Here is a 13,971-nt window from a genome sequence, read left to right as displayed (position 1 = left end):
TTTGCACATTAAATACATATATAGGACATTGTTATTCCATTTGTTCAATAATTGGAAACATCCTGTCTCAGAGGGATGCTGAAAGAGTTGTTCATGCATTTATTACTTAGACTGGATTATTGTAATTCACTATTATCAGGTTGTTGTAAAAACTCCCTGAAAAGCCTTGAGTTGATTGAGCAAGAGTGGCAACAGGGACTAGAAAGAGAAGGGTATTTCTTCCATATTGTCTACTCTACATTGGTTCCCTATTAAATTCAGAACTAAATTTAAAATCCTTCCCCTCACATACAAGATATTAAACAATCAGGCCCCATGTAATCTTAAAGACCTCACAGTACTTTATCACCCCTATAGAGTAATTTGCTCTCAGACAGCAGGCTTACTTGTGGTTCCTAGAATGTTTAATAGTAGTATGGGAGGCAGAGCCTTCTGCTTTCAGATCCTGACATCAATGTGTTATGACAAAAAATATATATGTGACTATTTGCCTGCACTGCTGTGCGTGCGTAACACATGCCCATATGGGAGTCATCTGGGAGGTTGACTGGCGGTCACCGGTCAGTGCAGTAGTGCATCTCTAATTAGCTGTCACGTTAGCTATCATCCTACTGATTCTCATTCTCAAAAGGAACTTAGCCTGCAAGGCTTCATTTTTGGGGACACAAAGTTATGCATCTAGTCTTTATTTTCTATTCTATGTAGAATAGAAAATACACTGCTTGTCAGTGAGCACAGTGTGGATAATAGATAGCTTTCAAACAACTGGCAGATTAAAAAGCATGAACTGAAAGAGGTGCATATAATGGGAAAAGAAAAATCCAAACTGGATGACTAAAATCGAAGCTTGACAATTTGATTTCATCTTCTTAAGACTGTCATGCTTAAGCCTTTGTTACTTATAGTACGGATGGCAAGTTAAAAGAATAATTACATAAACAGATTGGTCATGCATGCATGATTGATCGTTAAACAGAAAGATTTTGACAAAACCAACAATAGACTAAAATTGCAGCTGTCATGATGCATAAAATTCCTTTTTTACATGTATGAAACGGAATAAGATGAAAAGACATCAGCAAAATAGAATAAAAAAGCTATATCAAACCAACACTCAAATAAGTCTGGTATACACATTTTATTGCCCATACTATGTAAATCGGTCAATCCCACAAAATGTGTCCCAGCATTTGTCGGTTGCATTTGTCGGAGTCTTCGAATTTGGACAGTCTTCGCCGTGTCGCTGTAACGTAATCGCCCTACAAATGCGGGCACAGGAGGATGCGGTTCCTGAATTTGGACACAGCTATGATACTGGACACTACTACTTCTTCAGGGTTTAACGGCAGCTGGCATCCTTGTACATGCAGTGCTGCCATCTTCTGTTTCAGTCCGTTATTACACTATTCAATCCTACTACTTATTCCTGCGTCTTTTGGAATCTTACAAAGCTTCAAACGACGCATCGACTATTAAATTCGTCGTTGACAATTTTAATAGTCAACGTAATCGTGACCAGTCGACTAATCGTGGCAGCCCTATTGTACAGTTTGCAACATTAAACATGTTTGCCTTGAACTCCATCTCTTTTACTATTTTATCACAGTAACAAAACATAATGTAAACATTTCAGTGGCAAACGAAGACACGCATCTAGGATATTCCTGCAATGCGGTAATGAGGGAATGTCTACTGTTTTAATTTCAAGCGAAAGCAGAAAGTAAATACTGTCATGAAAGCACATCTGATATATTAATAACTATTTGCTATAAAACATTGTGAAAAACAAATAATCGATTTAAGGACAAAGTTCTAACATTTAAAATGAAGGTACTCACAGCATACATTGGACTTGGTCCTGGCGTTATGACTCGGCATTCCAAAATACTTGTCAAAAAGATGGGGCCATCCATTATTATCTCCTGTAAATTAGTATATGACAGACACACCAGAAAGTTATGAGTCATCTCTTGACCTTCAAAAACCAAACGTGTAATTTGAGGTAAATCAAGTATTTCAGATTCACAAAAGGCAAAATTTTTTCCCACCATTGATGCTATGAGATACAAAAGCCTACACGAGATATAAAAGGCCTTGAGCATGCTTCGAGCAGTCTTCTTATACAACCACCAGTTTGACTGCGTACGTTTGTGAAATATGTGTTTTTTGGAAGTCAGAATAATAATCACCTGTTCCAGATTATTCAGTGATACTGCAGCGTTCTCCTCGTACCACATTATTGTAACTGTGTGATTTTTTTGGTCAATAAATGTAAAACAGTTTATCTCATATTGTTTTTTGTGAAGGTATAGGGTTTCTTTTGTTTGTTTGTTTTTGGTGCAATTCCTATCTACTATGTTCCTTGTTCCCTCTTTGTGATGTCATTAATATTTATTTTGAACACAAGCACTGTGCTTCTAGGTGTTCCTTTTAGTTGCATGCACCTTTGGCTGGTTTGGAGCTAAACCTTTTTCTTTATACTCTGCCAACGTGATGCTTTTATCACATCAACTCTGCCAACCCTTTGCAGTTTCCCTTTAAGCCACAAATTGCTAAAGAGGTGGAAAAGCCAATACATTGACAAGATGGCATACAATTACAGAATTACAGCATCCCTCAATTACGTAACTCCACCCCATCCTCACTTTCTTATAGCTACCTTTTGGTCATGAATAGATCACATAAATACACATAAGTGGTTGCACTATTTGTAATTATAGTTAGTGTGCTATTTGACATACAATTTGAATTAATTCATCACTTCAGGGTATCATTCTGGGAAACATCTGCACATCCTTGTCCATACCAGTGGTCTATATTACATAGCAGGATGTTTGTTCCTGCGTTATTTATCTTCTTCTGAATGTTCTTGAAGGTGTTCAGATTTCACAAGTTCAGATTTTTTTTTCTGGGTATCCTTCAGTTGTTTCATTGTACAGACCCAAGGTCAATGGGTACAAATAAAGAAATGGCTCTAAGAAGAGAGTTAACCACAGCTGTAAGTATAAAAAACAGAAAAAAACTGCAATGTGACTGCACAAACAAGCAGCCAACAGGCTGGAGGCAACCCCCCCCCCCCCAAAAAAAAAACCAAACAAAAACAAAACCCACAGCCACTACATAGTACAACTGACACAGGCTGTTGTGACAAAAGAAAGCTATTAAAAATTCATTTGAAATCACCTTACAACTTTTTTGGCTACTTAAAAAAACATCCATCCATCCTCATCTTTTTCCTGCTTATTCAGGGATAAGCAGGAAAAAACAGAGTATCCATAAATACTGATATCAACCACTGCATATTTTCTCTATTAAATATTTGTCAGGATTCAGGGCAGACAAGGTGGCTGTGCAGTAATATCTGATTCCTCAATAGGCTGTACTATTTGGCCCCATTCTTTGTCTTTGGTTTCCTTAACCTGCTTTGTTCTAACTCCTGCTTCTCACATCCTGTTTAGAATCCCAGACCTACAATCTTCTCACCCATCAGAAGACTCTCCAGTTTAATCCCGTGGATTCTTCAGCTCTCAACCAGTCCTAATTCCTGGCTTCTTTTTCAATTCAGTAATGCACAACAGTTGCCCTAAGGTGCTTACAATTGCCTTACGGTGCTCCTGAAACTCCATACCTTCTGGACTTGCATCTGCCCACCCACTCTCTGCTGTACTTCTTATTCCTACTCTGGAAGTGTGTCTGCCAGCAGACTGACCTCCTCACTTCCTGCCCTCGGACCACAAGTAAGAATGACCAATTTAGTAATTACAGAGACCTCATGCTCACTACTTCTTTTGCCATAGCTAATCTTATTTTATTTATTTATTAGTTTTATTCTAGTTTTTGGTTTGTCCATGTCTCCTGTTTACGTGTCTTTCCTGTCTTCTGTGTAAGTCTATCTTGTCCTCTGTTTTACTTTCGTTCTGCCTGTGCTTTCATGTCCACGTCTCTCCATGTTTCCTATCTTATTTTGAAGAGTCTGGTCTTTCCATGTCCAGCGTGTTTAGTTTTACTTTTCCCTGTGGCATCAGGTTCATTTGTGTCAGCTGTGTCTCCCCAGGTGTTTCTTCTTATTACTGTGTATTTAAGTCGTCTGTCTTGTCTTCCTCTGTTCAGCATTGGGTCGTCTGTTTGTCCTTATGTCAAGTCTCATTATGTCACAGAGTTTCTGCTTTCTACTATTCAGGTACATATTAATGCTCATGTTGGGATTATTTCACATTTACGTTTTCGCATGTTCCCCTTCAGTTTCATGTTCTTGTCTTTTGTCATCATTTTGATAGTTAGTTTTAGTTTTCCCAGTTTAGGTTTTAGTTTTCCGCTTTGCCCCATTTTTCTGTTTTGTATCCCCCGTAATAAAGGCTCGCTTTTTGTTTATTGTCACTTCCTTTCTTCCATGTCTGCTTTTGGGTCCGTTCCATAAACACACCAGCGAGCCCCGCTGTTACGTCTGATTGAGTTGGGCTTCCACCATCCCCCCTGATATAATACTTTATCAAGTTCTGCTCAGAATAACTACCACAAAGTTTTATTTGAATAACTTCACAACTACAGTGGTAAGGTATTCAGACTATCTTGAAGATATACCCCCACATAAATCCCTTTAAATGTTATCCTGTAAACATTCAGTTTTAGTGGTCGTAGTAAAACATCCACCCATCCATCCAGTTCCTTCCTGTATAAATCAAATAATCTTCACAAGCTAAGAATATGCATTTTACATCAATCAGTATTTGACTGTTAATTTTTTTCTTCTCTGCATTAAGACTGCATATATTGTGAAATATCTTTAGTTTAGACACTTCAATAACATATGAAATTCAATAACAGGTGAATATTTTCCTATTGTTTGTAAAGGCACAGTTCCTTACAAATACTAGTTATCACGAGGATCTAAATTTGGTGTTAACGTGCTCTCCGAATGTTTGCTGCCTCTTTTATCGCACAGTTCAATGGTTATATATTGTGTTTGAGACATACAGTAAATGGTTTTATCCAAATGAATCTTCTATGAAATCTCATAACATATCACTGACACCTGTGTGACTGTATACAAAGCCATAGTTGTTGCAAAGCATTGACTAAAATCAGTAACTTGTGATTTACACCTTGAGTCTATACCAGGGGTCAGCAACCTTTTTCACCCAAAGAGCCATTTGGACGCGATTTCCATGCAAAATAAATCACTGGGAGCCGCAAATACTTTTTGACATCTAAAATGAAGATAACACTGTATATATTGTTTGTTTGTTTTTTTACCTTTATGCTTTGTGTGAACAACTAAGGCGTGCTGCTTAAATCCAGGAAGTGCTACAGAGAAAATTACATTTTATTTATGTAATTAACACATTTTGAACTCTTAAAGAAATATAACAAAAGGAAAGACACACAGCTGAACTAAAATGATCCAGCAAACAAAAACTGTTGTGAGCCACCACAGATATATCGCCTTTGGGCTTTTGGAGCCTTGACCTGGCTTTTAAAAAAAATAATTGGAAAAAAAGCACTATGCTGCTGAAAAATGAAAAATAGATATTTGCAAAATTCTGCCTAAATATGTATTTTACCTGGTTAATGTGTGTGGCGGGGCGTGGTCTGCAGCGCTGCTGCAGGGGATGCGGATGCACCTGAGCGGCACCCGCAATCACACCTCGCCACCTTAACGTCTGTGCTATCTATGCTGTTGTGTTGGTGTGTCGGGCTGTGAGCTTTAACACCGGCTGTATACGTATAGCAACCGTGTGTGAAAAGTGGTCAATAAAGAGATGCTGAAAAGCATGTTCATGGAAACATCGTCGGGTCTGCCGTGATATGTTTACAATGGGACTTCGGAGCTGTACGAAGTGACTTTCATCTTTACGCAGGACTGTAAGCTTTCATCTGTGAGGCGTGAGCGGTGTTTGTTTTTAACATAGTTCACGGTGGAGAATAGCTGCTGAAATAATGTGGATCCGAAGACCCCCTACCTGGGGTTGAAAGTTTCGATAAATGCACGGCGTTTCGGCGGGTATACCGGCTTCCGCGAGTGTGACACTTATTTTGAGCGATCAAAAACTAATAGAATATAATTTTATATTTATATTTCAATATCACAATAATCTTCCAATTTAGAACTACAAGTTAAAAAAGAATTAACATAAATAAAATATACTTCAGCTAATTACTTAAAAAAATTAATTTATTTTTCCAAACCACGCGGAGCCGCACTAAAAGGACTAAAGAGCCGCATGCGGCTCCAGAGCCGCAGGTTGCCGACCCCTGGTCTATACTATGCTCTGCAATAGTAAGAGATTATTAGATATGTTTCTTTGAAATGTGACAGTATTTGGAACTTGAGCCATCATGTTTGAAGAATAGGGAGCCCTCTAAAAAAACAAATTTTCCCAAGAATAAATATATTTACACAATTAAATAAATTGATAAACATGTTCTTGCTTGCCTTCTTAGTCAGTATTTACAGAAGAAACCTACCAGGATTAGGCAGCAGTGCTAAAGAGCTCACTGAGGTTTCAGATCAAAGCAACAGCAGACAGTACTGGGGCAGTGAAACCTCTCCACACTGTGCCATTAAGATTTATGTTTAGCATGTTACAATTCAGTGGGCAGCAGCACTTCAAAGCAGGTAGGAGGTCCACACATATTCACAGCAGTTTTTGTGTGAAGTGCAAATTTCACAAAGAGCAATTGATGTGACTCGTCCATGAGCTATAATAAAAGCAGCTGCAATAAAAGAAGAGTTCTCTAATTGAGAGGCTTTAGCACATGTGTGTTTGGATACAAAACTTACAAAATCCAAATAATGAGCAAAGGAAAGGATGTCGAGAGTAAAGTGACACAAAACACTAGATAACAGCATATTATTTACAGACACTTTTCAAATGCAGCGCACCATTTATACAGGTCTACATAACCTGTGAGGATTATGAGCTGCTCATTTTAGATGGCATCCTCTGCCTTCCTGTCTCTATTAGAGACAACAGTTAAGCCGGTTATGCTATGGTTCCAAATGTAACAATGCCTGTTTGTTGTCGTGTGTGTGGTAAAAATTTCAATCAGCATGCAAAAGTATTTTATTTACCACATAAAATGTATTAATATTTAACTGCAGAGATTAGTGAACCAGAAGAACAAATTATGGCAGGTAAAAGAGCCTCCCCTCTCTGTTGAATGTATCCCATATAACTTAAATGCGATACAAGTCAGGTATATGATTAAAACAACAACAACAACAACAACAACAATTTATTAAAACATTCATAATAATTGGGTTGATTGTCTACTTACTGGCCAGGGTTGGAAGGGATTTAGTAATAATCACATACCGAGTGATTCAGAGAAAAAAACCCAACATGAGACCTTTTGTTTTTCTTAGAGATTTCTAATCTCATCTGTTTTTTATTTCTTGTGATTACTGGCTGTGCATTTTGACATTTTCTCACAAAAGAAATTAGTTAGATTACCATATTATTTATTGGTAATTATTTTTGCTAATTGCTACACTTTGCCATCTGCTGTATTTGTCACAGTAAGTTATATGGAATCAAGATTTTGAAGCACCTGAGCTACATAATGCGAGGGGCTCTAAAATGCATTTTAAAAATAGATTATTTGAAAATGTCTGGGTTTTAGGCTGTTCCATGAAGCAAACATTGAAAACCATTTGAAAGACAGAATGAGGATAAATTGGCTTGAAATACGGGAAGTCTGGAGGCAAATTCAGTGTCTTGTGGTATTTTGTCATTCGTTTCAAGTACTTCCTGAGCACTTTTGGGGTTCTGGCAGGATTACTGAAGGCTGCAGCTGTAGACAAATGATACTGACATGTACTGTATTGTCTGCAACGAAGTTTTGATGGATTGTACATGTCAACATAATTTCAGAGCACTAATTTAGTCTGTGAAGAAGATGCTCTTTCCTAGTACATTCATCCGTGATTATAAACAAATATATGACTCCAATTTGGGTTTCTAAATATAAACAGGTAGCAGTTGCACAAAACTTCAGGGAAGTAGTTGAGCAAAGTCTTTTGCAAGTGCTACCTATTCATCTTTGAACACTTAACAACAGAGGGATTTGAAAGCATGTGAAAAGCCCACACAGAATAAAAAGGTTCCATTGAAACTATTTATGAACTAAACTACAGAAACTTTTTAACATGTAAACAATTTGATCAAATTTTCTGATTGCAATATTTTTGTTTATGCTCTTTGTCTTGATGTAAATATGCTAATATGCACTTCCAAAGAATAATGGCTTCCAAGCTGAAGGGAACTCTGCAGAGAGTTTGTTTTCAATACAGACTCTTAAAGAATATAACGTGACTACTGTCAACTGTACCATAAAGATATGGTATCTGCTGATAAAACGGTAATTCTTCTGATTAAATATTCTGGTGCAAGTGTAAACCCAACTCACAGCCACTGAGAGAAATGTCGCTGAACATGGCAGTATACTATACTTTCAAGGAAGTGCCAAAAAAGAATTTAAATTTCAGGACAAACAATGATCAGATAATAAGTTATCTGTACAGATGCAGGAGAAAGCCACTCTGCTTGACATTGATAATAGGATTACCAGCAAGCAGAAATCACTTAATGACTTTCTGGGTCATTCTTGCTATGGATCAGAGTGAGAGAGAAATCAAGGGACAAAAAAAAAGACATTTTAATCTTGCCTTGGAGCGAAGACTGATATTCTATTCAAAAGACTGAAAATATTTTACTTTTTCTCTGCAGTAGTGACATTTAAATACATGGGGAATAACACACAAAAAAAGCATGTGTATACTTATAGCAGCATAATTAAGGAGCCACCTGATAGTTTAAAGCCTAATCTTAAAAGTCAAGAGTATGTTTGTCTCCAAAACCAAAATTAGGAGCTGGCACCACAGAAGACGAGCCTGATAGCTTTAGTTTACCTCCCACTGGTAACTCTCAGGAAGTAAGCCCCCATCTGAGAGCGAAGAGCTCTATAGGGATAATTTAAAGCGCCACAGTGCATATAATCACGCACTATGGCGCTGTGGATATGAGTTTCCGGCTTGAGATTAGATTAATGAGCTAATTTGCCACTTGTGCTGCAGCTCGCCACTCAACATTATACAGCTGCTGCAGAAAATTGATGCCACAGCCTATCAGTGGCTTCTGTGACAGCTGAAAGACACTTTAATTACAAAAGGTAAAGGCAGACAGCACTGCACTACTCATAACATAGTCTCACAATCTGAAGAGGACAAAGTTATAATGACATTTGTTACAAGTGCAGATTGTGCTGTCTTTTGAAGGGCAATAATTTTTGATAAGGTGAGAACTGTGAAACCAGATGGCATGACTCCATAACTGGCATGTGATTCTGAAGTGACTTATGGTTTTAATTGGTGATATCCTGTTACCTGTTTGGTATTTTTACTCACCTGTTGAGTTGGTTTTTGTTTTGTGTAAGACTTTGTAAAACTTTGTAAAACTTAGACTATTATTGGACGAATCTATTTCCTGATGATCAAAGATGCCTTTGAAGCACAATTTCCTCTAACGATTTGTTCATTTTTGATCAAGATAAGACTGCTAACTCAAACCAGTATTGATTTTCATATTGATTGCTCTCATTATCAGCTCTTCATTTATCTCTGTCTTCATTATAATGCTGCATTAAGCAAAGTTCAACTAGAAACTGCTTGACGGATCCTCAAGCACTGTAAGAGCTCAAATATGGCAAAGGATTATGACAAATAAATTAGAGTAGTGCAGCATTTTCAAAAAGACCAGATTTAGGCATTAAACACTATCACATTTACAAAGAAATGTCCTACAAAAAAGCATAATTTTAAAGTTTTAAAATGTCAGTTATTTATTTATTTATTTGCAATGATTATTAATTAAATTAAATAGTCAAAATTACAATGTACTGTAAAAAATAATAATTAAAAAAAATCAGTAAAGCATATAATCATGTATTTACTGCAGACGTCTTCTAGTTTAAGCTTGGTAAGGGGTGCCTGAGGCAGCCTCCGAAATCGACTTTCTTCAGCCTAAATCCTGGCCACACATGACTGTTCATGTGTTAATTTCAGTTACAAGTTGTCAGTTATTGTACGTATAGAAAGCAGCTTTGAGCTTGAAGCCAAGGGATGCCAAATACCCAGATGGTCAGCGAGTTATTCAAGTTGAAAGATGTTATCCCTTCGGAGAAGCTATCCACTTTAGCTCTATCAGCCACTGACTTGTGTTTTATCTCTTGTATTCTAGCTCAGTCAGATTATAAAGTGTTTTGTAACTAGAGTTCAGTGTCCATGAACACTCCAAGCTCAGAAAAGCTAAATCAGCACAAAAGGCAATGTGAATGTTTCTATTTAATCCTTTAAAGGGCTGTTTACAACATGATGTAAACCCACAAGTCGCTGAGCATAATTTGAGCTTCTACAACATTGCATCATTTCTTTAATCTGCCCTGTTGGGGTAGAAAACAGTGAATTCTGCACAGCTATGCAAATTATGCAAAATAATATTTATACTTTGAGAGTAAGTTTATTTTGTAAGACTATTTTGGTATTTCTTTGTGTTTATATCGTATTCTGTTCCATCAACGTAGTAATTTACTCTGGACAAATACAGATAAATTAGTTAAATGGACTACTAAATAGTTACTCCATCCATCCCTTATCTGGATCCTGGTTTTTGTCTAAGATGATATGCTCAGACTTTCTTCTTCATAGCTGATGAGCTCCCACATCTTCTGGACAAACATGTTCCCAATCCAGCTAAGAAACAATTTATTTCTCCACCCTCTCCTGAGTCTGCCCCAGGGCCTTGTTCTTGTCCGACATGTCGAGAATACTTCACCAGGAGGTGACCAGGAAGCATCCTGGTCAAACCACATTCAAGTTTTTGATCCAGCCATCGTGAGAGCTGTACTCTGCTTGGCCTGCTAGTACCAGTTACCAGTCCCACAAGCGAAGCAATCTCCCAACAACTCTGTTGTCCACCATTTGGTTCAAACACAAGATTGTTAAGTGTATATATTGATATATGTGGTGCAGCATGGTCACGTGTGTACTGGTAAATAAAAACAAGATGCTGAAAAGCATGAATGTGTGGATGGGTCTGCCGTGGAGTTAATACAGTGGTGCCGAAACCCAGGACAGGAGCACGGCAGACCCAGGACTGGGCCAGACAGGGAAGGAGCTGGCCCAAATGGTGGACTGCAGGACCAGATTGAGTGCCGCAGGCAGATGATCGAGAGGCTGGCAGCTCAGATCGGTTCCCGGTGACACAATCGCCACCCCCATCCGCGACCCTTGACTGCACGGCACCTGTGCCAACCTCCAGGGTGAGACCAGCCAGGACGCAGCCTGCCTTCGCACCCATCCCCACTCCTCGGGCAGGAGCAGCTGGTGCCCGGGGCCTGCACCCGTTCCTCCTCCCAAGAGGAGGGCCGCTGAACAACCGACAGGCCCACCACCGGCTCATATACGTCACCAGCCGGAGTTGGAAGAGGAGGCACGCAAGGGTCCTGCCAAGCCTGAGGAGTTATCATTATATATAATAAGTGTCAAAACTTAGTGTTAAAGGTGCAGAGGAGGTCATCAAATGTCATCGTTATGGGGGAAAGAGTTAAGCCACAGTTTTGTGTAGTTCGCACAACTAGTTACTCCATTGCTGTATAGTCTCAGCCAGTGTTGGGTGTAACGTGTTACTAAGTAACACATTACTTTAATTAAATTACTTTTGCACTGAAAAAGTAGAGTAACTGATTACTGTTCATTTTTAGGTATTTTAATTACAGTTACTTACAATGTACTTGCGTTACATTATCAAATAATTAAACTCGCTGAATATCATTATTTAATTTCAATAATTTGTCTTCTAAACGTAGAAGTAAACTCTGCCGCTTTAACATCGCTGTAGTGCAGGTGCATGTCATTTCGCGCCAGTTTGCTGCATAGTCGTATTCTAAAGCGGAAGATGTCGGACTCGGCTGAAGCGAGAAATGGACATATTCCCGTCTCTTTACTTTTCTGAAACAAGCAGACAAGAACATTACAGTAATATGTAAGCTATGTCCTGGGGAGAAAAAACTATCGGCCGTTGTTAATAGCACGAATCTACTGAAGCGCCTGACACGAGAGCATAGACGACATAGACATAGTAACATGGTCCACTTATATTCAATGTTAGCAGCATCCGTCATAATGTTGTTGAGGCTGTGTTAGAGGTAAGAGTTGAAGACCTGCAAAACTAGGGCTTCACACACCTGAACTACATGCTTTGGCACATCTGGTTGACAGCTTCCTTTCCTGCTAACAGGTGGTCAAAAGCTGTCACCTTGTCCAAAACATACAATATGACAGAAGACCTGATAGTACAATACAATTTAAAAATTTTGTTCTGGGACGTCTGCCTTTGATTGTGACCCAATGCAAAATGTAACCATGTTTCTCCCATGGGGGATGGACCCACAGGAGAACACATGTGGCTCATTTAGACTTAGCCTAACCTGCATGGGATAAAGCCCAGCTACCAGACACTTGCAAAGAAGCGCCTTTCTAAGCCTTGGCTCCAGAGAGCATTATGTTCTGACACCTGCAGCAGAATGTCAATGCAATGTTCATGTGTGTATTGGTTATGCAGAAAGAAATGACAGACAACTTAGTTTGCTAAATAAACAGCAGACTTTCTACTAACCCAGTAAGCACAAAGAGCAGCAAATAAACTATAAAATAGGGCAAGCTTAAATTTCACAGCAGAGTGATAAGTATAATCGCCACACTTAAAACATCATTGTTTCTTACTAAAAATGATCCACAATATTTATTAAGGTCTTATATAATTGTCTAATCGTGAGACACTCCTTCTCCACCCCTGCCCCAAGTAAAGTAACTCACATTTTTCACAGTGCATCATCAGGGTCAGGTCATTTTCATAATGCCAGTAGTTGACTGGAACTCTTTTCAAGCATGCATAGTTTTGGGCAATCTGTTCTAAAGTTTACAGTCTAAAGATTACAGTTACCAAACATAAAGCAGATATGCTTACCTGCATTTTACCTGAGTTGAGCAACATTCAGATTGTATATTCAGATATAGTAAATTCAGATTGGCAAACGTACTGAGTTACTGGGGTTATATTTTTGTTTACTAAAACATGACTCTGAAGAATATATTTTTCCTTTTTCACAATAGTAACTCAGCAGACACTAGGGATGTGAATTGAGTTCAATTCCTTGGAACTGTTAGTCAGCTGGCATATCGATCCCACTTATTGGTTCCGGTTGAACTTGCATTACAATCAGCTGATTTTAGTTTATGTGGAAGAGGAGGAAAATAATGGCACAGTCTGCATAGTGGATATGGGCTTTACTTTTTCTAATGCACAAAAGTACAAGAGCACGACAAGGAAAAGCAAACTTCAGGACAGAAAGAACCACATAATGCTGCTAACACAACTTCAGCTCTTTGCAAGCATCTGCACAGACAGCATGCTAAAGTTAAGCTAGCCAAGAACCCAGAGTGATGGTAAAGCTGAGTTAATGCTGACCCCAGCCCAGCAAACAGACCCTGAACTTCTTTATGGAGAATTGTGAAAGTAATGTAGAGAGTAGTAAAACAAGTTACTTTCTCATGGGTGTAATCATGTACTGCATTACTTAAAAAAAAAAAAAAAAAAAAAAGAGTTCTGAGTAATATGTATAATACTTTTTTTGAGTTACAACCCCAACAGTGATCAGAACAAAAGGGGGAAATACCTCTGGTGTGCCCAAACATTTGACCATACAGCATGCAAATACTGTGCACAAATAGTGACTCAGATATAGCAGAGCCGGGTCATAACACTTAGCAACAGTGGTGACTCTCAAAACAGAGCCAATAAGAATCAATAAGAGAATTTGCCAGGAATTGAAGTGATAAGCGATATCGATAGTGGAATTGGAATCGCTAAATCCTTATCAGTTCCCATCCATAGTGGACACTTGCATCAAGTA

The 13,971-nt window shown here is 38.5% G+C and overlaps 1 protein-coding gene across 1 annotated transcript in view; it reads right to left on the bottom strand.

Annotated features, from left to right (window-relative positions):
• The window catches only part of rxfp1 (relaxin family peptide receptor 1), a 90,513-nt gene that overhangs the window by 25,505 nt on the left and 51,037 nt on the right, over positions 1 to 13,971 (bottom strand). The window contains exon 3 of the mRNA XM_085284407.1: positions 1,839 to 1,922. Coding sequence (XP_085140533.1) covers positions 1,839 to 1,922 — 84 coding nt within the window. The remainder of the gene's footprint in view (positions 1 to 1,838; positions 1,923 to 13,971) is intronic.

The sequence above is a fragment of the Mchenga conophoros genome, linkage group LG2 (assembly GCF_057382185.1).
Source record: "Mchenga conophoros isolate Kocher_MC1m ecotype Shallow Benthic linkage group LG2, M_conophoros_male_GT1.1, whole genome shotgun sequence".
Taxonomy (NCBI): domain Eukaryota; kingdom Metazoa; phylum Chordata; class Actinopteri; order Cichliformes; family Cichlidae; genus Mchenga; species Mchenga conophoros.
The sequence above is the reverse complement of the archived record's forward strand: the minus strand, read 5'-3'. Positions and strand labels throughout refer to the sequence as shown.